Source organism: Loxodonta africana, chromosome 7 (assembly GCF_030014295.1).
Source record: "Loxodonta africana isolate mLoxAfr1 chromosome 7, mLoxAfr1.hap2, whole genome shotgun sequence".
Classification (NCBI taxonomy): Eukaryota; Metazoa; Chordata; class Mammalia; order Proboscidea; family Elephantidae; genus Loxodonta; species Loxodonta africana.
Genome location: NC_087348.1, coordinates 52,145,834 through 52,171,161, shown reverse-complemented (window position 1 = coordinate 52,171,161; position 25,328 = coordinate 52,145,834). Strand labels below are relative to the sequence as shown.

At 36.2% G+C, this 25,328-nt stretch overlaps 1 protein-coding gene across 1 annotated transcript in view; it reads right to left on the bottom strand.

The window, feature by feature from the left end:
• Positions 1–25,328, bottom strand: part of DCDC1 (doublecortin domain containing 1) — a 522,229-nt gene that overhangs the window by 314,674 nt on the left and 182,227 nt on the right. The window contains exon 8 of the mRNA XM_064289443.1: positions 8,264–8,356. Coding sequence (XP_064145513.1) covers positions 8,264–8,356 — 93 coding nt within the window. The remainder of the gene's footprint in view (positions 1–8,263; positions 8,357–25,328) is intronic.

Genomic DNA, 25,328 nt, shown 5'->3' with positions numbered 1-25,328 from the left:
CAAGGTTGTATCATCTGATAGTGCAGGATGTTAATGAGTCTTCCTCCAATTCTGATGCCGTGTTCTTCTTCATGTAGTCCAGCTTCTCAGATTTTCTGCTCAGCATGCACGTTGAATAAGTATTTTGAAAAGATACAACTCTGATGCACACCTTTCCTGATTTTAAACCACACAGTATTCCCTAGTTCTGTCCGAAAGACTACCTCTTGATCCAGGTACAGATTCCCCATGAGCACAATTAAGTGTTCTGGAATTCACATTCCTCCCAATGTTATCTACAATTTGTTAGTATCTACACAGTCAAATGCCTTTGCATAGTCAATAAAACACAGGAAAATATCTTTCTGGTATTCTCTGCTTTCAGCCAAGACCCATTTAATGTCAGCAATAATATCCCATCTTCCATGTCCACTTCCAAATCAGACGTGAGTTTTCTATTGATGTATTGCTGAAACCATTTTTGAATTATCTTCAGCAAAAATTTTACTATCATGTGATATTAATGATATTGTTTGATAATTTCTGCATTCTATTTGTAATGGTCAAGGTTGTGTGTCATCATGGCTGGGCCATGATTCTCGGTGATTTGATAGTCGTATGATGGTGTGATCACTTCCTTGATATTATGTGATCACCTCCATGATGGAATCTGCTGTGAGTATCCAATCAGTTGAAAGGGAGTTTCCTTGGGCATGTGGCCTGCACTGAACACAAGTGGATATTCTAGCAAGGCTGGTGGGCTTTTGCTAATTCTGGATCCTGCAGCTGGCTCCTGTTCATCTGATCTCCAGTTTTTGGGACTTGAGTTAGCAGCTTACCTGTGGTCTTGCCTGCCAATCCTTGGGATTTGTCAATCCTCTATCAGCACCATTTTTTCAACAGTATGTGCTCACTTCATGTGTCATGTTTTTGTAATTCTCACAATATTTCAAACTTTTTAATTATTTTTATATCTCTTATGGTGATTTGTGATCAGTCATCTTTGATGTTACTATTGTAATTGTTATGGGGCACCGTGAACCACGCCCTTATAAGACAGCAAACTTAATATTTGTTGTGTGTGTTCTGACTGCTCCACCAACTGGCCATTCCTCCATCTCGGTCCCTCTCCTTAGGCTTCCCTATTCCCTGAGACACGACAATATTAAAATTAGGCCAGTTAATAACCCACAATGGCCTCTAAGCGTTCAAGTGAATGGAAGAGGCACAGGTCTCTCGCTTTAAATCAAAAGCTAGAAATGATTAAGTTTATTGAGAAAGACATGTCAAAAGCCAAGACAGGCTGAAAGCTAGACCTCTTGTGCCAAACAGGTAGCCAAACTGTGAATGCAAAGGAAGTTCTTGAAGGAAATTAAAAGTGTTACTCCCGTGAACACACGAATGATAAGAAAGCAAAACAGCCTTATTGCCGATATGAAGAAAGTTTCTGTGGTCTGGATAGAAGATCAAACCAGCCACAACATTCCCTTAAGCCAAAGCCTAATCCAGAGCAAGGCTCTAACTCTCTTCAATTCTATGAAGGTTGAGACAGGTGAGGAAGCTGCAGGGAAAAGTTTGAAGCTAGCAGAAGTTGGTTCATGAGGTTTAAGGGAAGAAGCTGTCTCCATAACATAAAAGTACAAGGTGGAACAGCAAGTGCTGATGTAGAAGCTGAAGCAAATTATCTAGAAGATCTAGCTAAGATAATTTATGAAGGCGACCACAGTAAACAACAGATTTTCATTGTAGACAAAACAGCCTTATATTGGAAGAAGATGCCATCTAGGACTTTCATAGCTAGAGAGGAGAAGTCAATTCCTGGCTTTAAAGCTTCAAAGGACAGGCTGACTCTCTTGTTAGGGACTAATGCAGCTGGTGACTTTAAGTTGAAGCTAATGCTCATTTATCATCCCCAAAATCCTAGGGCCCTTAAAAATCATGCTAAATCTATTCTGCCTGTGCTCTATAAATGGAACAACAAAGCTTGAACAACAGAACATCTGTTTACAGCATCTTTTGCTGAATATTTTAAGCCCACTGTTGAGAACTACTGCTCAGAAAAAAAGATTCCTTTCAAAATATTACTGGTTATTGACAATGCACCTGGTCACCCAGGAGATCTGATGGAGACGTATAGGGAGATTAATGTTGTTTTCATGTCTGCTAACACAACATTCATTCTGCAGTCCATGAATCAAGGAGTAATTTTTACTTTCAAGTCATATTATTTAAGAAATACATTTTGTAAGGCTATAGCTGCCATAGACACTGATTCCTCCAATGGATCTGGGCAAGGTAAATTGAAAACCTTCTGGAAAGGATTCACCATTCCAGATGCCATTAGGAACATTCATGGTTCATGAGTGGAGGTCAAAATATCAAAAATGACAGGAGTTTGGAAGAATGTGATTCCAACCCTCATGGATGACCTTGAGAGGTTCAAGACTTCAGTGGAGGAAGTAACTGCAGATGTGGTAGAAATAGCAAGAGAACTAGAATTAGAATTGGAGCCTAAAGATGTGACCGAATTGCTGCAATTTAATGGTAATACTTTAACAGATGAGTTGGTTCTTAAGGATGAGCAAATAAAGTGATTTCTTGAGATGGAATCTACTCCTGGTGAAGATGCTGTGAACATTGTTGAAATGACAACAAATGATTTAGACTATTACATAAACTTAGTTGATAAAGCAGCAACTGGGTTTGGGAAAATTGATTCTAATTTTGAAAGAAGTTCTACTGTGGGTAAAATACTATCAAACAGCCTCACTTACTACAGAGAAATCCTTCGTGAAAGGGTCAATCAATGTGGCAAAGTTCATTGTTGTCTTATTCTAAGAAATTGCCACAGCCACCCCAACCTGAAGCAATCACTACCCTGATCATTCATCAGCCATCAACAACTGACTGAAGTCTCAGATGATAGTTAACATTTTTTCGCAATAAAGTTTTGTTTTGTTTTGTTTTGTTTTTTGCGGCTCCATAGCGGGTTGCAGCCATGGTGGGAGTTATGGGACAATAAAGTACTTTTTAATTAAGGTATGTACATTGGTTTTTAGACATAATTGTATTGCTTACTTAATAGACTAACAAAAAAAAAAAAAAAAAAAACCCAGTGCCGTTGAGTCGATTCTGACTCATGGTAACCCTATAGGACAGAGTAGAACTGTCCCATAGAGTTTCCAAGGAGCACCTGGCAGATTTGAACTGCCAACTCTTTGGTTAGCAGCTGTAGGACTTACCACTACGCCACCAGGGTTTCCTTAATAGACTACAGTACGGTGTAAACATAAATTTTATATGCACTGGGAAACAAAAAAAAAAATGTGATTCACTTTATTGTGGTGGTCTGGTAGCAAACTCGCAATATCTCTGAGGTATGTCTGTATTCCATCAGGCCAGGTCCATTTGTATAGTTGCCTTTTTTTTTTTTTTTTTGGAGAAAGGTATTTGCAATGAATAAGTTGTTGGTCTTGTAAAATTCTATCATGTGATCTCCGGCATCTTTTTTGTTACGAAGACCATATTTTCCAACTATCAATCCTTCGTCTTTGTTTCTAGTTTTTTTTTGAATTCCAATCACCAGTAATTATCAATGTATCTTGATTGCATGTTTAGTCAATTTCATACTGCAGAAGTTGGTAAAAATCTTCAGTTTCTTCATTTTTGGCCTTAGTAGCTGGTAGATAAATTTAAATAATAGTTGTATTAACTGGGTCTACCTTGTAGGCACCTGGATGTTATCCTTTCACTGACAGCATTGTACTTCAGAATAGATAATGAAATGTTCTTTTTGACAATAAATGTGACACCCCCAGACCCAGTGACACTATTCCTCTTCAATTTGTCATTCCTGGCATAGTAGACCATATGATTGTCCAATTCAAAATGGTCAATACCAGTCCATTTCAGCTCATTAATGCCTATGTGTTAATCTTTATGTGTTCCATTTCATTTTTGACAACTTCCAATTTTCCTAGACTTATACTTTGTACATCCCACGTTCTGATTATTTATGAATGTTTGCAGCTGTTTCTTCTCATTTTGAGTCCTGCCACATCAGCAAATTAAGGTCCTGAAAGCTTGACTCTATCCACGTCATTATGGTCAACTCTACTTTGAGGAGGCAGCTCTTCCCCAGTCGTATTTTGAGTGGTGATCCCGTGGTTAAGAACTCCACTGCTAACCAAAAGGTCAGCAGTTTGAATCCACCAGCCACTCCTTGGAAACCCTATAGGGCAGTTCTACTCTGTCCTATGGGGTCGCTATGAGTTGGAATTGACTGAAGAGCAAAGGGTTTGGTTTTGCTGGTTTTTCCAACCTGAGGGTCTCATCTTCTGGCACTATATCAGACAATATTCCACTGCTATTCATAAAAAAAATAAATAAATAATTTTTTTTTTTTTTTTTTTATTCATAAGGTTTTCACTGGACAATTTTTGCAGAAGTAGACCACCAGCTCCTTCTTTCTAGTCTGTCTTAATCTGGAATATCTGCTGAAACCTGCCCACAAAGGGTGACTGCTGGTATTTGAAGTACCAGTGGCATAGCTTCCAGCATCACAGCAACACGCAAGCCACCACACTAAGACAAACTGACAGACGAGCAGTATAATAAACCTACGGCAAAACAAACACTGAAGTGATTCCCCTCCCCCCAATGTTTTATTTCCTTTCACAATCAGGTTTCACATCTCTGTAAATTAATTAAGGTTGTAAATTAATGTAACTGATTTTTTGCCTTAGTCATCTAGTGCAGCTATAACAGAAGTACCACAAGTGGGTGGCTTTAACAAACAGAAATTTATTTCCTCACAGTAAAGTAGGTTAAAAGTCCAAATTCAGTGCATCGGCTCCAGGGGAAGGCTTTCTCTCTCTGTCAGCTCTGGAGGATGATTCCTTGTCATCAGTCTTCCCCTGGTCGAGGAATTTCTCAGGCACAGGGACCTGGGGTCCAAAGGACGCGCTCTGCTCCCGGTGCTGCCTTCTTGGTGATATGAGGTCTCCAACTCTCTGCTTGCTTCCCTTTCCTTTTTATCTCTTGAGAGATAAAAGGTGGTGCAGACCACACCCCAGGGAAACTCCCTTTACATTGGATCAGGGATGTGACCTGGGTAAGGGTGGTGTTACGATCCCACCCTAATCATTTTAACATAAAATTACAAGCTCAAAATGGAGGACAACCGCACAACGCTGGAAATCATGATCCAGCCAAGTTGATACACACATACTGGGGGGGGGGACATAATTCAATCCATGACATTTTTGTAACAAAAACACTAGAATTTACACATCCAAATTAGTATAATCATTTTCAAAGTAACAATGTAGAAATTATCGTCTCAGTCTTTGAAATATATTTAGATGTTAACGCACACATACACAAATATTTACAAATACATTATCTGACCCTTTACCATGTATTTGATCTTTGAAGCAAATGAAAGGCATTTGGAGGCATATCTGATAAATCAATATGTAAATAAATAGAAAAAGGCAACTGAAAATGCAGCATTGGAATAGGTAGACTACACCAAAAGGTGGCTATTTTGAAAAAGAAACCATATAGGTTTCCTCTTCAAAATAAAAGGAAAAAAAGAAATCCTATTACCTTGTAGTAATACATTTTAGATATCTATGTGTATCCACTGGGTAGGAAGAACATTGATGCATATGGTGCTAAAAATATAATGATGATAATAAAGAAGAAACACCAAATAAACATAAATACAGTTGGATTTCCCGGAAAAGGCAATTATCGTTTCCCATGTTGCCAGCTAGGTAGCATTGTTGTTGTTATTAGGTGCCCTTGAGTCAGTTCCGACTCAGAGTGACCCTATGCACAACAGAACGAAACAACGCCCGGTCCTGAGCCATCCTTACAATTGTTGTTATGCTTGAGCTCATCTTTGCAGCCACTGTGTCAATCCACCTCGTTGAGGGTCTTCCTGTTTTCCCCTGACCCTGTACTTTGCCAAGCATGATGTCCTTCTCCAGGGACTGATCCCTCCTGACAACATGTCCAAAGTATGTAAGATGCTGTCTCACCATCCTTGCTTCTAAGGAGCATTCAGGCTGTATTTCTTCTAAGACAGATCTTTTCGTTCTTTTGGCAGTCCATGGTATATTCAATATTCTTCGCCAACACCGCAATTCAAAGGTGTCAATTCTTCTTCAGTCTTCCTTATTCATTATCCAGCTTTCACATGCATATGATGTGATTGAAAATACCATGGCTTGGGTCAGGTGCACCTTAGTCTTCAAGGTGACATCTTTGCTTTTTAACACTTTACAGAAGTATTTTGCAGCAGATTTGCCCAACGCAATACGTCATTTAATTTCTTGACTGCTGCTTCCATGGGTGTTGATTGTGGATCCAAGTAAAATGAAATCCTTGACAACTTCAATCTTTTCTCCGTTTATCATGATGTTGCTCATTGGTCCAGTTGTGAGGATTTTTGTTTTCTTTACGTTGAGGTGTAATCCATACTGAAGGCTGTGGTCTTTGATCTTCATCAGTAAATGCTTCAAGTCCTCTTCACTGTCAGCAAGCAAGGTTGTGTTATCTGCATAATGCAGGTTGTTAATGAGTCTTCCTGGAATCCTGATGCCCCGTTCTTCTTCATATAGTCCAGGTTCTCGTATTATTTGCTCAGCATACAGATGGAATAGGTATGGTGAAAGAATACAACCCTGATGCACACCTTTCCTGACTTTAAACTGATCAGTATCCCCTTGCTCTGTCTGAAAAACTGCTTCTTGATCTATGTAAAGGTTCCTCATGAGCACAATTAAGCGTTCTGGAATTCCCATTCATTGCAATGTTATCTAGGTAGCATTACAAACTTTATATTTAGCATAATCATCATTTTCCTGGACCATTTCAAGTTTTCAGTTCCACTGAAATTATAATTTTGCATAAAATATTCAAAGGGAAAATAATTACAGTGTCTACAATGGAGAAAACACGATCTATTCACTCTTTTATATTATTTTTTAATGAATCTCTAATAGTATTTTTATAGATATAACTTTATTATCCTAGTAAACTTCCTAAAGTTTAGCGTATCAAGATACATGATATATTCTTCCTAACCTTACTTCAAATTTCATTAAACATTTTTCAAAGGATTAGAAGATTTTTTTAATTCATAATTAATATCCTTTTTTTAACTTCTTAATATTCTGTGAAATGAATCAGTACTATAACTTAAATGTATACCATTGTTATTTGTTACATTTTAGAAATTATTCGAGTTGATATTTTTTATGAAATATTTTTTACTGAGACTGCTAATCAATGTCTACAATATAGCCTTCAACATTGGACATATATAAGTCCCAAATATTAATATGGTCTCTGATGTGGGACTTGAAATCCCACAGGAAAATGTAATGAACTGTTCCTGTGCATCCATTGTCAAATACATTTTCAGTAAAGGAGACGCAACCACAATGACAGGAAAATGCTAAAACCCCAAAGCGTGGATAGAGTTCTTTACCAAAATGTCAAAAGAGAATTACATTAGAAGTTTATTTTTTAAATATTCATACTATCTTATCCCTTAAGTTGCTTCAAGATTCTATTTATGGACAATGGTACATGAAAATTAGCAAATTCATGTTCTTTCCCCAGAAAGATTAAATGCTTTTGCATTCCAGGAAACTACATGAAAATCATTTTCCCCTTTTGTCTAACACCAATTTGGTATTATTATTTCATATATGGAATATGCTGTCAACTGCACAGCATGAGCTTTGGAGAGAAGAAGCCTTGCTTTAATAGTTCTTCATTACAATATTGCCTACAGAATCTTATGATTAGCTGACTTGGGCTTGACATTTTGTAAACTACAGCTTTTCCTTGATAAGGTAACTTCATTAACATTTTTTAAATTCACAACAATAATTTTATTCTTATAGTCAGAAAAGAAGATTTAGTATTTATCCAAAATTTAAAAATATATATTATTTTCCTATATTTTCATGTTCTATAATTCCCACTTTCAAGTTGCATTAATAATTAACTAATTTAGAAATTGATGAGAAAATATTTATGACATCTTTTCAGAAAATTAAATGATTTATTCTTTCAAACATGCAATTATTTTTCAAGCTGCCTCAGTCAATAAAATTATTTCCAATTTTGATCACTTTTTCTATTATAAGTTGTTATCAGCTAACTATAGTTGGTTTACAACCAGACCTAAAGTAAAATTTATCTTAATTTTAAAATTAGCATTAATTGTAGTGTTATAATACAATATGCAAAGTAAGGAACTTACTTCTTCTTGTGCCTTATGGTGTTCCTTTGCTGACATTGAAAGAATGCCCTTTTCAGTAATTTTCTCCTTCTGTTCATCCACGGCAAAGTTCAACTGGAAAAAAATAATGACGACATGGAAACAGGCTCCTACTGACACCTACTAACAACATTTATTCAAACAACTAATTTATCGCAATTAAGTAAGTTTTTTTAAATCACTTTTGCCCATGCTTATCTGAAAATGAACTTCATATAAATAGCCTTAGAAGCTCATTTTATACTTAAATCATTTAAACATTCTAAATTTTTCACTTTTCTTTTAGGTTTACTAAAATGTGATGTGGGGGCTACTTAACTGCAGGAATTTGACACTGATGAGTATTTTTAAAAAGCATTTTATTAAAATGAGCATAGCAGGGTTTTTTGGTTTGTTTTCTTAAATGAGGCTGATATTTCCTATTAAAATCTTTCACTGCCAGTAGGGAATAAATTGGCTACTGTTATATCAGAGTAAGAATTCAAAGTTATAAACCAAAAGCAAATGTCAATTGAATCACTCTAGAACGGTGCTAAATGATCTTTAACATTTCATGACAGAAAATCATGTGTCTACCTACCTCACCAGTAACCTCCAATCTGTTCCATTTACAAAGCCAGATAAACCTCTCCTACTACTGCTGCTAACCCACGTGTTATAAAAAGGAGAGTACGGCCCGTGGTATATTTCTTTATAAATAATCCCTATAGGAACAAAGTACTATTTTCAACAAAAAGAAAAACCTAAAATTACACGAAAATATTCTCTGAAAAGATTGACATGAATAGAAAGAAAGCAAGAACTTGATACGAGAGCCTTCTGAACTGGAATATTTAACTATTCTCAAACAATGGACTTGCCATGTGCTATCTTCTTACTAAGGATTAGAAGAAAAGTGAGTGATGATCCCATTTTGTTTCATTTGTTTTTTTAGTGTTGTTGTTTTAAGTAAGCTTTCTCAATTGTTTGCCTGGCAAATCATGTTTGTGTAAACCTGAATCTTTAATCCATACCTTACCTGAGGACCCACTCCTACACTTGGGATAAAATGTGAGGTTCAGTAACATGGCCCCCTCAAGCTAGCTGTGCATTTATGCTGGCAGAACATTATCAGACCTGTGAACGCTTTATCCAGCCATGTGTGATACTCAGTACATCAGAGATTCTGTTTGTTGGTAGAAGAGAGAAACCCAGGGATCTATAGGAGACTCTGATGTTCGCCCAAGGTAAGGGGCTGGCAAAGTTTTCTGAAAAGGGCCAGTGAGGCTTTGCAGAGGAGGTATACAGTCTCTGCTGCAATTACTCAACTCTACTATTGTATCATGAAATAGACAATATATAAACAAAATGACTGTTGATGTGCTTCAATAAAACTTTATTTAAAAGGAAAAAAAAAAGCATATGGCAGGCCAAATTTAGTCAGTGGGTCATGGTTTGCCAATCCCTGCCCTAGACTAAGAATCACTGATAAAAGCATTAAAAAGAAAAAGAAAAGAAAATTATCCTGTGAGACTATTCTTAGGATCACTCTCCCCAAAGAATATTTATTCCTGTGATGAAGTGATACAAAAGAGATAATATCATAAAAAGTCAAATATCAAACTCCACTTCCACCCAGAAGCATATGTGTGAATTGTGGCACAATATACTGATCTCAGGTCTCTATCACAATGGTTCTTATCTTGAGAGGAGGTGAATATAGAGGAGGGCACCACCACCACCCAGTGCCGTCGAGTCGAATCCGACTCATAGCAACCCTATAGAGGAGGGCAGCTAGAGAATATTTATCAAGCCCATCTATTCTTTAAAATATCCATTTCCAAATGAAAAAACATCAGAGCAAATTTTTGAGAAGAACTGCCTCATAAGGTTTCCAAGGCTGCAATCTTTATAGACTCAGACTGCTACATCTTTCTCCTGCAGAGCAGCTGGTGGGTTCGAACTGCCAACCTTTCAGACAGCAGCCAAGCGTTTAACCACTGTGCGACCAGGGCTCCTGTAAGAGAAACAAAAACAGAGCCACAAAACTCTTTGGTGCCACAGCAGGTAAGTCAAATTCTAATGTGGCCTCCCAGGGCCATGACACTTAGAACTGCTTCCAAGTAACTCTTTAAAAGGTGAGAATTCTTTACCTTTGAAAGCACCACAGTTGGAAAAATCACCTCCATTCTAATATTCAACTTCTAAAGAAGCATTATACTAATCTACATAACCTGAGGGAAAAGCATACCGGCATTACTAAAAACCACAATACGTATAGCCACAAACGGGGAGTGAAGTAAGATATTGAGAAACAGTCAACAAAATACAAGGATATACACAATAGGCCTTCTCTGGAAACAGATAAGCCACTCCAAAAGAGATACATTTTAATACAATCAGAGAAAATTATTTCAAGTAAAAAGTCAAATTAAGAGAGTGCATTTTCACCCCGAGGTATTAATAATTTATGCAGTGCTCATAGCATCTCTTCCTCAAGCCAGCGACATAACAATAGTAGGACTCTTCTCTGCTGTCACTTTGGTTGAGGACATTCTGTTTCTTCATTAAGACAAATCTAGATGTTTTTGATTTATTGTTCTTATCTGAAATATATGAAATTTTTTGTCAATGAATTTAAAATTTCTAAGGCTGGTTTTTCATGTGTAAAAAAGGTAGAGCTTTCAAATTAAAAAAAAAAAAATTGGCTAAAATTTGTAGCTAATTGTAAAAAGACAAATTCCCAACAAATGGAGAGAGGAGAAAGCAAGTCACCTTGTTCTAAATGTATCTTTCCCTTTTTGGGTATGAGAAAGTGTTCCCAAATATTCACTGTGTACATTAAAACCTAGCAGGCCAAACAAGAAAGTTTAATTCACAATTTTTGTCAGGACTTGCTCTTAAAATTTTTTACCATGTAAGTAACAGACATTAGTCATCCATGATTAGGATAAAGTTGGGCCCACTCAATATTAACAGCAAATTTAGGGCAGAGGGGTATTAAAAAAAAGTGGTAACCAGAATACAGCAACAAAGAGACTGGTCAAGTATGGTAGCAGAAATTAAAGAACCAAGAAATACAATGGCTCTCTCAAAGAAAACTGAACAAAAATGCTTCAAGAACATGATCATGGTAGAGAAAGAGAGGATGAAAAGAATTAAGTTTTCATTGAACAAAATATATACCCTCATTATACCCTCTCTCAAGTCCTAAAGGGTCATAGTTGAGAAATACATAGTTCTATAGAAAACACATGGTCCCTTGCGACTATAATAGGAAATGTTCTTAATTTTGAGAAATTCTTCAAACTCAGGAAGCTCTACCATGGACACCCTAGAGAGGAAAGGAGGCTCAAGACCTCCTGCTGGAGAGACACAGCCAAAACAGTAGTGGTGTCCCTTCATGGGAATCCTTAAGAGTTGATGGCTTTTCTTTTTCATGTTTTTAACTACTCCTCCAGATATTTTAAAGTGTGTATATAAGAGTCATAAAGTCGAATTTTGTAAAAAAATTAACATGACAGGTAGAATGAAACCTATTTTACTGGAGAAAATAACACTAAGATGGTCAGTTTAGAGCTCAATTATTAATACCGTTAGTAAAGGAACAGTAATTGAAGCAAGCTGGTCTTTTCCTGTTTATTTAATTCATATTGACATTCCACATAGGTACTAGCCAAAGGGGAAAAAGCCTATTAGTCCAACCAGACTCTCACTGCTCTGAACCGTGGTTCCACATTTATCATTTTCTCTGTATTCAGAACATACAGTGATTCAAATGTGAAGTGTAAGTTTTTTTATTGGGTCACGTTAATAAATCAACATGACCCAATAAGAAAACCGAATACCTACATCTATCTATCACAAATCTAAACTTTTTACCAGCAAATATTGATTTATTAATAAAATCATTTGATGCATATTTTACATGCAGATCAATATAGGCAATGCGGTTTAGCATAAACAACAGGACAATCAGCCTTCATATATATTTACAAGTTTCTCCAATGGTCTGTTAATATACAAAAGACTGGGACAAATTACTTATTTATATATACAAAACATGGCTATAAAGGCCAGCTGCAGGTATTTTTTTGGAAAGTGCATTTTAATAAGGTCCTATTCAGTCAGGGAACAAATGGGGAAGAAGTAGTTTGCACTACACAGTTTAGCGCAAGAGCTTTCTCTTTTTCTAACCACAAAATCAATCATTTGTCCAGACTGTGGGAGTCAGAGTTAGTTACTGAAAAGAGCTCCGTATATAAACAAGTCAATAACTCATTGTGTGTTATTGTTGAGCTGAAGAAGTCGGCTTTCAAAAAGCTGCCCCTGCTTCTCTCAGAATGAATGTCACTGTATTCAGGGACTGGGAGAGAGCCCTTTGTTTCTAGCTACTGCTGGCTACCATTTATGTATGGGAACGGGAGGTGGCTGCTGGAAGAGCAGGAAAAGCTACCCTTCGGTATCATAGATGAAATGTCCAGGAAAAACCCTGAATTTTGTCAGCCTAAATCATTTGTATCTGGAAATGCATTAGTGGTACTGATAAAGAGTGGCCACACAATAAGTATTTGGTAAAAGAATTAACCTATAAATGAGTCTGTATCACTTTAAATAGAATCAGGCTGATGTGTTTTGGTTCCCCACCTGTCAACACAGATGAAACCATAATTCAGGCAATGGTTTGAAAAGTTCAAATGTACAAAATCAAACTCGTGGGCAAGCGAATATGTCAAATAAATGCTATCTGCTTCTGCCATAAATACTAAGGTTGATTCTTGGGACTCTCAAAGGAGTTTTCAAGGTGTGTGTGTGTGTGTGTGTGTGTGTGTGTGTGTGTGAACATGCCCACATGCACTCATATAGTTACTTTAGTAGTCTCTACTGAATATAAAAATGAACTCATAAAGAAGATACTGTATTTTAGTTAGGATAATAGAATTTCTCTTAAGGAATTATTTTATATACTCAACACTTGTGATAAGTTAAAGAAATTTCACCCACCTCTGACTTAAAAAAGTCAATTTAAATATCTTTTAGAATTTGAAAAAAAAAAAGTGAACATTATCATACTCCTATTTATTTCACCTTAATATTTATTAAACACATATTACTTATTCAGAATCAAACTAGAGATTGTGAAGAAGCACAAGACCAGGTTTCAAGGTTTGTAATTATGTTGAGCAAATAAAAAATATATGTGGATCCATTTAATAAGTGGCCCTCTTTTTTTTTTTTTTTTGCCTCTGAAACCTTTCTTCAAACAAAAGCATAGCTGTTAGTTAAATAAAGTTGGAGTTGTGGGTGAGGAGGGGTTGGGAACCTAGAGATGAATTCAACTGGTCCCATTTCCACTCCCAAGTTAGAAAACTCCCACATTAAGTAATATGACACACTTTCACATGCAACAAGCTCTCTTATACATCTTCCCAGATACAAATAGGTTAACAGCAAAGGACAATATGGTTGAAGAGACAATAAAAATAATAAATAGTGAAAAACAATATTGTATACAGCAGGGGGAGACAGTGTCAGATAAGTAGAAACAGAGGGATTTTCTGCCCTCCTCCCCTCAGTATGGAACACAAGAAGGAAGCTGCCTTGCAGCAACCAAGGACACAGCATATCAACACGGTGCCATGACATGATCAGGCAGAGGAAGGCTGGAAGTTTAGCTTTCCCAAACCACCCTTGGCACCTGTGTGCTTTATCACATGGAAGCAGATGAAAATCAAGCTGGGAAGTTTGCAAAGAAGGTGTTGGCATCATGGGGAAAAGATGGGTCTAGAGTGAGGGCAGCACTACAGACCACTCAAGCTAGGGCAAAATGGGAGCCTCAGCCAGACTCTTGGAGGGGGTCTCTAACACCAGTGAAAGCCACGTTTAGATTGGAACATCCAGGAAGCACCACCAAAAAAAATGCCTAAGCCAAAAAAAGAAAAAAAAAAAAGGACACATTACAGGCCAGTAGAGCACCTAGTAACCAAGTGAAACAAGGTACATCCTTCCATTGTCCAGCAGATGCCATGTCAATGTATACATTCCAGTGAGCTAGCATGAGGCCAAGGACTCCTTCCTCCAATGCCTTGAGGATGTGAAAGCCACACAACCCATCTTTCCCTATACTACCTTAAGGAAACCAACAGGGTATAGGAGAGTCTGAAAGAACTACCTAAAATAACTAAATGATAAGATCAGATAAGCTTTATACAAAATTGGACGCTCAGTTATTTTCCCCCCACTATCCAGTGGGCAAGTGCTCAGGAAGAAAGCAATATTAGTGTCAGATAATAACTAAGAGTCATTTTGTTATTTTGCACACAAACTGTGTATACACACATGGGGGTGTAGGCTGATGGCTGAACTAAGGAGCAAAGGCAAAAACAGGATCTATACAAGAAGGGAGGGAAATAAACTATAGCAACAGAGCACATTTTTAGAGTAAACTATTAATGTGGCACCTAACAAACTGAGTAAGCCAATTAAGAGTATCAAAGAAAACAGTTGTTTGTGGATCCCCAAAAAAACTTTGAGAGTTGAGCTGTGAAGTATATGTTGCAGGCAGCCTCTGTACCTTGTCTGCTTGTCCTACCACTTTGGGTATACCACTTCGGTATCATTCCCCTCATTAAAACTTATCATTAGTTTACACAAAGCAAAAAATCACATTTTGTCTGTACAACTTTTACCCATTAAAGTAGTCATCAGAATCAGAGAACTCTCTGAGAACTGCAGTTAGGACTTTAGGGCTCAGAAAGAAAATGTCATATAGGGTGTCTGAATGTGGGTTAGGCTGGGTGTGATATGTCTTACTTCTCCAACAAGCCTATGTCTAATTATTACCTAGTATAGATCTCTTCAGATTGGTTTCTTCAACATGCTCATTCCTGCCTTCAATATTTGTTCCTGCTATTCTGCCCATCTGAAATATACTCACCTCTCCTCATCCAGCCAAACCCCATCAACACTTTGAAGCCCATCTTTGGTGTAAATGCATTGATGAAGCCTACCCTGACTCTGTCGTCTCAATGGTCACTACATATATGAGTGAAAATGTACTGCCATACACTACAGATACTGGCCCTGCCTCCCTCCCTTCTTTCATTCATTTATCTAGTATATTTACTGAATGCTACTGCTATGCTGGCAACTCCGGTGGCGTAGTGGTTAAGTGCCATGGCTGTTAACCAAGAGGTTGGCAGTTCAGATCCGCCAGGCACTCCTTGGAAACTCTATGGGGCAGTTCTACTCTGTCCCATAGGGTCGCTATGAGTCGGAATCAACTCAATGACAATGGGTTTGGTTTTAGTTTTTAGTGCTATACTGGAGCCCTGTTGGCACAGTGGATAAGAGTTTGGCTGCTAACCAAAAGGTCCGCAGTACGAACCCACCAGATGCTCCTTGGAAACCCTATGGAGCAGTTCTACTCTGTCCAATAGGATCGCTGTAAATCAGAATCAACTTGACGGCAACAGGTGTTTTGGTTAGTGCTATATATGCTATATATGTCACCTTGAAGACTAAGGTGTGCCTGACCCAAGAAATGGTATTTTCAATCACATCATATGCATGTGAAAGCTGGATGATGAATAAGGAAGACCAAAGAAGAATTGATGCCTTTGAAATGTGGTGCTGGTGAAGAATATTGAATATACCATGGACTGCCAAAAGAGCGAACAAGTCTGTCTTGGAGGAAGTGCAACTACAATGCTTCTTGGAGGCAAGGATGGCGAGACTGCGTCTTACATACTTTAGACATGTTGTCAGGAGGGGGTCAGTACCTGGAGAAGGACATCATGCTTGGCAAAGTATAGAGCCAGCAGAAAAGAGGAAGACCCTCAATGAGGTGGACTGACACAGTGGCTGCAACAATGAGCTCAAGCATAGCAATGCGGGAATGGCGCAGGACCGGGCAGTGATTCAATCTGTTGTCATAGGGTTGCTATGAGTCGGAACCAACTCGACAACACCTAACAACAACAACATACTGGTCCTGGAAACCCTAGTGGCATAATGGTTAAGTGCTACAGCTGCTAACCAAAAGGTCAGCAGTTCAAATCCATCAGATACGTCTTGGAAACCCTATGGGGCAGTTCTACTCTGTCCTATTGGGTCACTATGAGTTGCAATCGACTCAATAGCAATGGTTTTTAGTGCTGGTCCTGGTGATACAAAGATCAGTTAGACACTTTTTATACCTTCAGAAAAGAGCTCTGGTAGAGCAGTTGTTAAGCACTGGGCTGCTAACCCAAAGGTTGGGGGTTGGAGCCCACTAGCAGCTCTGCAGGAGAAGCACATGGCAGTCTGCTTCCATAAAGATTTACAGCTCTGGAAACCCTATGGGACACCTCAACTCTGTTGTAAGGATTGCTATGAGTCAGAATCAACTCAATAGTAACAGGTATGCCTTCAGAGGGCCAACTGTCTTCTGAGAATTTACAGTTCAGAGTCAGCAACTCCCTAATTGTTTTCCTTATGTTTGTCCTTAAGGTAAGGGATTGTTTCCTGCAATGATTTTATATCCCCAGTAAATTCAATCGTAACAGACATGTTGCAGACACCCAATAAATACCTGTGATGGATAGCGGTAGACCAGAATTCTCAGCTTCTAATTGCTCGCCTCCCCCCTCCCTTTTTTTGTTTTTAATTAGACAACTGTTTCCCAAAGTATATGCTGGGTGTTAAAAAACTAAACCAAACCCATTGCCGTGGAGTCGATTCCAACTCATAGCAACCCTACAGGACAGAAGAGAGCTGTCCCATAGGGTTTCCAAGGAGCAGCTGGTGGATTTGAACTGCCAGCCTTTTGATTAGCAGTCAAGCACTTAACCACTGGGCAACTAGGGCTCCTTCTAGGCACTGCGGAGACCTCAAAATTCAATCCTCAAAAGAACTTTAGGAAGTTGTATAAATGATGCTTAAGCAGGTTAAGCAAGTTGCTCACAAACACAAGGCAAAGAAAATTGAAGAATTGGGATTCAAATCCAGACATGTCTGACTCCAAAGCCCATGCTTTTTAATTATGCCATGTGTACATCAGAAAGTGTGGTTAATAAAGGGAAGAAACAGCTAGACAGTAACAGACAAATTGGCAAATTTTTCCTTCATATTGAAGCCAAAAAAAAAAAAAATTTTTTTTATCGAAGCATGAGATTATAAAAGCTCAGAGTCAAAAATCAGAATTCCATTAATATGAATTGATTTTTTTATGACATTAATAAGAAAATAAATTGCCTTTGGAGCCTTTAGTTAAGAAGAATTTATTTTTGAAGTTTGTTCAGAAAAAGAAACTGAATTAAGATCCACTGTCAGAAATTATTAATGAAACATATTAAAGTCATTTGTGTAATAATTCCTTGTCTAACCTCCATTTCATCTCTGGAGTTATCTAAAATAACACCCAATGTCGTTTTTCATTTTCTGAAAGTAATTGAGTAATAATACATTCTACTACAATTAATAATTAATACATTATTTAATGACTAATCAGAGATACTATTAATAGTTTTATATTTAACCTTTTAGATCATTTCTTATGTACACATACAGAAATATAAGTACTTGTGAAATATATGGATGTTATTTATTTATTTTTTTATATATACAAAGTAGAAATGTGCTCCACAGGATTTTTAGTGCAAACTGGCAATTGGCAGTGTTTACAGAAATGGAATCACACTGTACGTATTATTTGGCAACCTGTTTTTTGTACATGACTAGCTGTGGTGGCGCAGTGGCTAAGGGCTTGGCTGCTAACCAAAAGGTCAGCAGTTCGAATCCACCAGCTGCCTTCAAATGTCTCTTAAAAATAACTTAAGCAAATCTGTTCTATTTACTCACAGTTATTACAATTTCATTCAACCTCTTCAAAGTTTTTATTTCATACCTGATTTAAAGTGCTCCTTTAACCATAGTGCAAACTAGACTTGTGAAATGAGGAATTCGGGATAAAGAAAGAAGTGTCCTGTCTTTTTATTCTCACACTCCCTCAAATCTTTTGCTGTAGGAGGCAGGAAGTATTCCTACCAATAAATCTTGCCTTGAATTCCATAAAAGGAAGAGAATGAGAAATCTCTGTTCACCCCCTTCTCTTCTTCATACGTAGGCTAATGGTAGTCACTGGGGTGGGGAGATGACCGAGAATTATAGGGCTGATTCCTCTACATTTTAGCAAAACCTGTGGAGATGTGTGGTACGAACTCTTTGGAACACTCTTTAGAAGGAAGGGATACTGTATCTTGATACCTATGGCCTTAGCTGTAATTCTAGGATACCATTAAAAAATTGGACTCGACATTCTATTAAAATTACATTCTTTAATTATATCAATAGATTCTCCAATACATACTTGCATTCCTGAAAATGATGTATTGCCCATCATGGATTTATGATTTTTTTCCTCCATTTTTGTAAGTGTGATTGACCTATAGTTTTCAATTTGTCTCTATGTGTATTTCCTTTTAGATTTAAGTATCAAGGGTTTGACACCTTCATTTCATCATTTTCTACACTCAGAAAAAGTTAATATGGCATAGAAATTACCTGCATCTTGAAAGCTTGGTAAATTGCCCATAAAACAGCCTTGGTATGGTATCTTTTCTACTCACTGTCTTTTAGTTTCCTCTTTGATTGTTGGTCCATCCAGGTTTTCTATCTTTGCCTTTCTTGAATTAAGTAACTTATATTTGTGAATTAATTTATCAACTTATTTTATATAATATATAATTTTACCCATATCTATAATATTACCTTTCTTCTTTCTAATTTCATTCATTTTGTCTTCTTTCCTTTTTTTTGGTTCCTTGATCAGGTCTACCAAGGCCTATATATTTGGTCTTTTCAAACAACCCATTCTTGTTTGATTTCATATATATACTCTGTGTGTGTGTGTGTGTGTGTATGTGTGTGTGTGTGATGGTGGGGCATTGGTTAGTTTCCTGTTCCACAAATTTCTACTTTTTTTTTGCTTCTATTTTGTATTTCACAAATTTCTACTTTTTTGCTTCTATTTTCTTTGGGTTTTCATTGTTGCCATCATTTTTGCTTCTTGGAATCAATCTTTAATTTATTAATTTTATACCTTTCTCATTTTCAGTAAGTAAATTTAATGCATTTTCCTTATGTACCACTTTGTCAGCATTCCCACGTTTTTAGAGTCCTCTTATTTCCTCCGTGTCCAAATAGTTTGTAATTTCAGCTTTCGTTTTCTTTCTAACCCAAGAGAGGTTAGAAAGATGTTTTTAAATTTCCAAGTAATAATTTGACTCTTTTTTGTTATTAATTTCTAATATTACTTCATGTGACAAGTAATATTTTGACTCTTTTTCAGTTATTAATTTCTAATATTACTTCATGTGACAAAAGAATATGGTTTCTGCTTTTGTAAATGTATTAATTTTCTTTGAAGCCTAAGGCCAAGTTAATTCTTATAAGTATTCCATGAATGTTGAAAAATTTGATACAAAGTTCTCTAAATATCTATTAGATCAATGTATGCGATTATATTGCTAATATCCTCTAAAATTCTATTTATTCTTGCCTTTGTTCTTATAATTTTTCTGTTACTTTCTGTGAGATATATGTTAAAGTCTCCTAGAATAACTATACACTTGTCCATTTCCCTGGCATTTCTTACAGGGTTTTGCTGTACACATTTTGAAGCTATGGTCTCATTGTGTGCACATTCATGACTGTTTTATCTTTTTTGTGGGTAGTATTTTTTCTGTATGAAAATATTCTTTTCTGTCCTATTTAATGCTATATTTACCTTGAATCCTATTTTGACTAATAATATTGCCATACATCTTTTTTTTTTTTTTTTTTTGGCCTGGTGTATTTTTTCTATCCCTTTATTTTCAAACTCATAATAAGCATTTACCAGAATTGTTTTGTACCAGATTAAGAGAATCTGCTGTCTAATGAGAGAATTTATCACATTCATATTTATTGTGTATGTTGATAGATTTGAATTATTCCTATCATTTCACTTAATGTCTTAAATTGACTTTCTTGGTTGTGTCTTTTTTTTTTTTTTTTTTTCTTTTCTTACCTCTTACTGGAGTAATGATATTTTCTTATTTCCATTATTTTTCCCCATAATGATTTCAACATTTTTTTAATGATTACCCTTAACTTTTTTAAACATATTTGCATAATGATATCTAAAGTTAATAAGTATCACTATCCCCCCACCCATAAGACAACCTTAGTTGCTCTCTTTCCCTTTATCCCTTGAACCCACTACCTCCCATATTATAATTATGTAAATTAAGATTTTAACATGCATAAACAATTATTTCAATAAACTATACACAGTATTGTTTATTTGTTTTTATAGTACACATCATCATATTTCTTGGAGACATTGTTTATATTGTTTCTTTGAATCCTTGAATAATTCTTTCAAGAGAGCTTATAGGTGGTTAACTATTTGAGTTCCTTCAGGTCTAAACATGCCATTATTTTGCATATGCATGTCCACACGCAAATACACGCACTTGAATGCTAGTTTGGTTGAGTATAGGATTCTAGATGCAAAATAATTTTACCTCATAACTTTGAGGTTATTATCCATGGGATTCTAACAACTGTGTGGTTCATTTAATTTTGATACCATTCTAATTCTTTTGTAGGTAAGCTGTTGTTATTTGCTTGTTTTATGTTTTTACTTTCTGTCTAAAACATATTAGGACTTTCTCTTTATCCTTGTAATCCTGAAATTTCACGAAAATGTCAGATTTGGGGTCTTTTTGAAATTCATTCTGTTCAATGATCATTAGACCTCTTCATACTCAAGGGATGGTGTCATAGTGGTTAAGAATTACAGCTGCTAACCAAAATCCTGGCAGTTCAAATCCACCAGGCTCTCCTTGGAAACTCTATGGGGCATTTCTACTCTGTCCTATATGGTCACTATGAGTCGGGATCAACTCGACAGCAATGGGTTTGTTTGGGTTTTTTCCATACTAAAGACTTAAGTCTTTCTCTTATGCAGGGCAATTTAGCTTCTTTTCTCCTTTCCATTGCCTCCAATTGGATGAATGCTTCACCTTCCAGCTTAATTTTCTACGCCTTAAATCTTTTCTCATACTTTTCAGTCCTTTGTCTTTTTTAGCCATGTTATGAAGTCCTTCAATGAATTTTTTTTCTTTAATTTTTGGCAATAATATGTATTTTTTTTATTTTCAAGAATTCTTTCTTGTTTCTGATTGATGCTTTTTAATGACATCCTGTTCTGGTTTTATGGCTATAATATCTTTTCAACTATCTCTGAGAACACTTATTAGATTAATGGACTCTTGTTCACCTAATTATTTCTGATTCTTCAAGAGGTGGTTATTCCAACTGTTCATTTTGGTCCTTTTCTTCTTCCACATAGCTTATTCCTCCAATATTTGCTGATCCTGGTTGTTGGTCATCTTCCCAGATGATTTGTCCATTCTTGCCAACCAAATTCCATCTATTTTCTACCTTTCACAAATTTCTCCAATTTTTGTCTGCTGATGCCATTTTTTTGTTTTCCTATATACATGCAATAACTTTTTCAGTGTATTTTCTTTACCTTAAGTGCTCTGAGCCATGTGAACCCAGTTTAAATTTTGATGCAATTCTCAAATATCCCTTCACCTTGATCTCCTTCCTTCATATCTCAAAGAAAGACTTGTCCCTCCTCCTCTCCAATATGGAACCCTCAGAACCCAAGTGCCAGAGCTGCCAGTTGCCATTCTGATCATAGGCACTTATAGGCATTTTTAGGCTAGGAAATAGTGTTTGCAAAGAAAAGACGAAAGGCTAGAGGTCGCCCCCACACTATTGCTCTATATAGAGTGACCAGGTAATCTACCATCCAAACCAGGACACACCTGAAATTGAAATAATTAGGTTAAGATAAGAACTGAACTCTATGGTTCTTTTGGGAACTAGACATTTATTGTATAAACCTGTAACTAATACAGAACCTCAGGAAATTTTTATTATTTATTTTTTTTTTACTATTTATATTATTTAGTTTTGATTTACAGAACCTGCTCTGGATTAAAGTTTTTATTGTCCTGTATTCCAAATTCTATTCATTAAAATAATGTTAAAACTTCTGTTGGTGAGAATAGTTTGAATTTTAAATGCATAGTATTGCTGTGGGGAATAGGAAGAACCATTGCATTCTGTTTTCCAAATTTCCTTGAACTCTCAACTTTGTCTAAACCTAGCACTTTGATTATTTTGATGTTCAACATTCTGATTCTTCATCATCATCCATCATTAGAGAAGAGAGAATTTGTTGAGGGTTTAGTACGCTAAGTGATTTCCTTACGTGTCTCACTTACTTTTGAAAAAGATAAGTGAGAAAATATAAATATTGTAGGGGGAGGAGTAAAGTATATTTGAGCTATTTGTCCCAAAACATGACCCAAATCTTCAAACACAAACTCTGAAATCTCTGCCAAAAAATAAATCTCCTTCCTCTAAATTCTTGTTTTTATATGTGTGTGTGCCATATGTACAGCATTTTATACCATCAACATCATTCAACAAATATTAATTGAGCATCTATTATTTGTCATTCCTAGGAAACACTGGCTAACAAGTCAGACATCTCCTTCATGGAGCTTAATCTCAGAGGAAGACAGATATAGAACAAGTAGTAGTAAGTATGATGGGCATAGAAGGGAGACATGAGGGATGTCTGGGGAGACTTAACCTAAGCTGGGGGCCAGAGCAGGAAATCCTTCTCCGAGATAGAAATGTTACTAAGCTAAAGATGATCAAGATCTAACCAAGTCAGGGTTGACATGAAGAGCATTTTAGGCAGAGGAAGCTCCGGAGTCACCTCCTCCACAAAGCATGCTATACAGTATCTTATTTAACCTTCAAAATAACCCTGAAAGGGGTCATTCTTGCCATTTCACAGATGATCAAACAAAGACTCAGAGATTTGATTGATTAGTGAGTTTGAACCCCTTGTCTGTCTGTATACAAAGCATTTTCACTAAGCCAGCTACCTCCCAAAGCTGCCTGCCCAGCTTCCTATTAGACCAGGAGTAAGCAAATGTTTTCTGTAAAGGGACAGAGAGTAAACACTTTAGACTCTGCACAATAGAAGATAAAATGTAGGTTCTTAAATAACAAAAGAAAAAAATTTTTTCCATAAATTTTTATCAGTGAAATTTAAAATATTAATAATAATTGAGTACAATTTTTTTGTAATACAGGTCTACTAATAAGAAGAATAAAATTCTTTTTGGGAAAATAACATTTCACTTAATTGGAGTGCCAAGATAGTGTTCCCTATCATCAAATCGACTCTAATGTTCAACTGTGAAAACCATTCATAGAAAAACAGGTGACCAGCCAGATAGTTTGCCAGCCCCTGTATTAGGCCATAAACATCTAGAACAGCCCTGCACAATAGAAATCTGAGATGAGCTTTATGTGTAATTCTAAATTTTCTACTAGCCACTTTAAAAAAAGGTAAAATTTATTTCAATAATATATTTTATTTAAACCAATATATCCAAAAAACTATCATTTAAACATGTATTCAATATTTTAAAAGTATTTTGTGATCTTTTTCATACTAAATCTTTGAAATCCAATGTGAATTTTACACTTACATCATGTCTCAATTTGGACTAGTCACAGGTCAAGGCCAGCACAGCTCTAGAGGACAGGCCTGTGTCATGGGCTGCACGCTCAGGTGCTAGGCATGTGGTATAAATGAGAAAATAGTACAGAATCTGTGTTTAGCTGAAGAATCCAAATTCTGTCTAAAGGCGGTAACCCCTACTCATCTTCAGAAGATGTTGTCATGGGAAAATGTGGTCCAATGTGTTGCCAGATATTCTAGATTTTCAGAGGCACCAAAAATCCAAAACTTAGTGAAAATCTCCCAATTTCTAGCAGTTGGTAACTAATTTTTGAAAATTTATACATACCATACAGGTCAAAAAATTCACGTCTACATACTAAATCTGGCCATGGCCTCCACGTTTATACCCTCTGGTCCATGTCTTTTTTTCTAGTATCTGAGCTATATTGCACATAGAAACTCAATAAATTATAAAACTTTCAAGTTAAGGCAGTAAATATTTTCAAACAAAATACTTTGAGCTTCTCAAAGGAATAATACTCAATAATAAAAATAATTATGGAAATAACCAGGCCCACATTTCTTTCTTATAAAAATAAGTCTATCCACTGAGGTTATTCAATAGGACTTTAAAGAATAAATTTCTTGATTAAAAGTATCCACAACTTTTTTAAAAAGAAAAAATACTCATTTTTAACTTACTTAAATCCTTCTTGAGAGAATACAGTAGGGTCTTACAAATTCAGACAAATTGGGCAGGTAAAGAACTTGAAATACTGAAAAGTTCAATTATAAATGCTTTGAAATGTCATTTTTTGATATTCAAATATATACACCAACTGAAACAAGATTAACAATGTTAATTTGTTCAAACTGTGGCATCCTTAAAACATAAAAAAGAAATGGTGCGTTTGATTTGTAGTGAGTATTCCGCCTATACGTAAACAAGCCCGTCTAAAGTATCTGAGGTTACCAAAAAATAGTTGCTTTCATGAGTATTTTATATATTCACTCCCAATATTATTTTCACAATTAATGAAATTTGTACAAATAACAATAAGACTTGCCTATCTTAAGGATTATTTAGAAAATCAGATGAGATAACTTTACCCCAGGAAAAAAACAGTCATAAATCACAAAGCACCATGCAAATATTTTTATTCAAGAAATTAATAAACGAAAAGTCATCTTTTGCCCTGGTTCCATCCAAGATATCATACATTCCAAAAACAAAAGTCTGAATTGGTAATTTACCCAAATGGCTGCTTTCCTCCAACCAAGCCTATTGGTAAAATATTCTCCATTTTCCTAGTCTCCACAGGGACAAAAAGCAACCTTGGTATCTACTTTGAGATTTTTAAGTACAATTTCATAGGGTAAATGCTTCCTGAAACTATTCAGATATATTCTTTCTGATCCAGATAGATTTGCATTTACAGAGAAACGAGAGCAGTATGCTCCTAGCTCCATACTCCTACCACC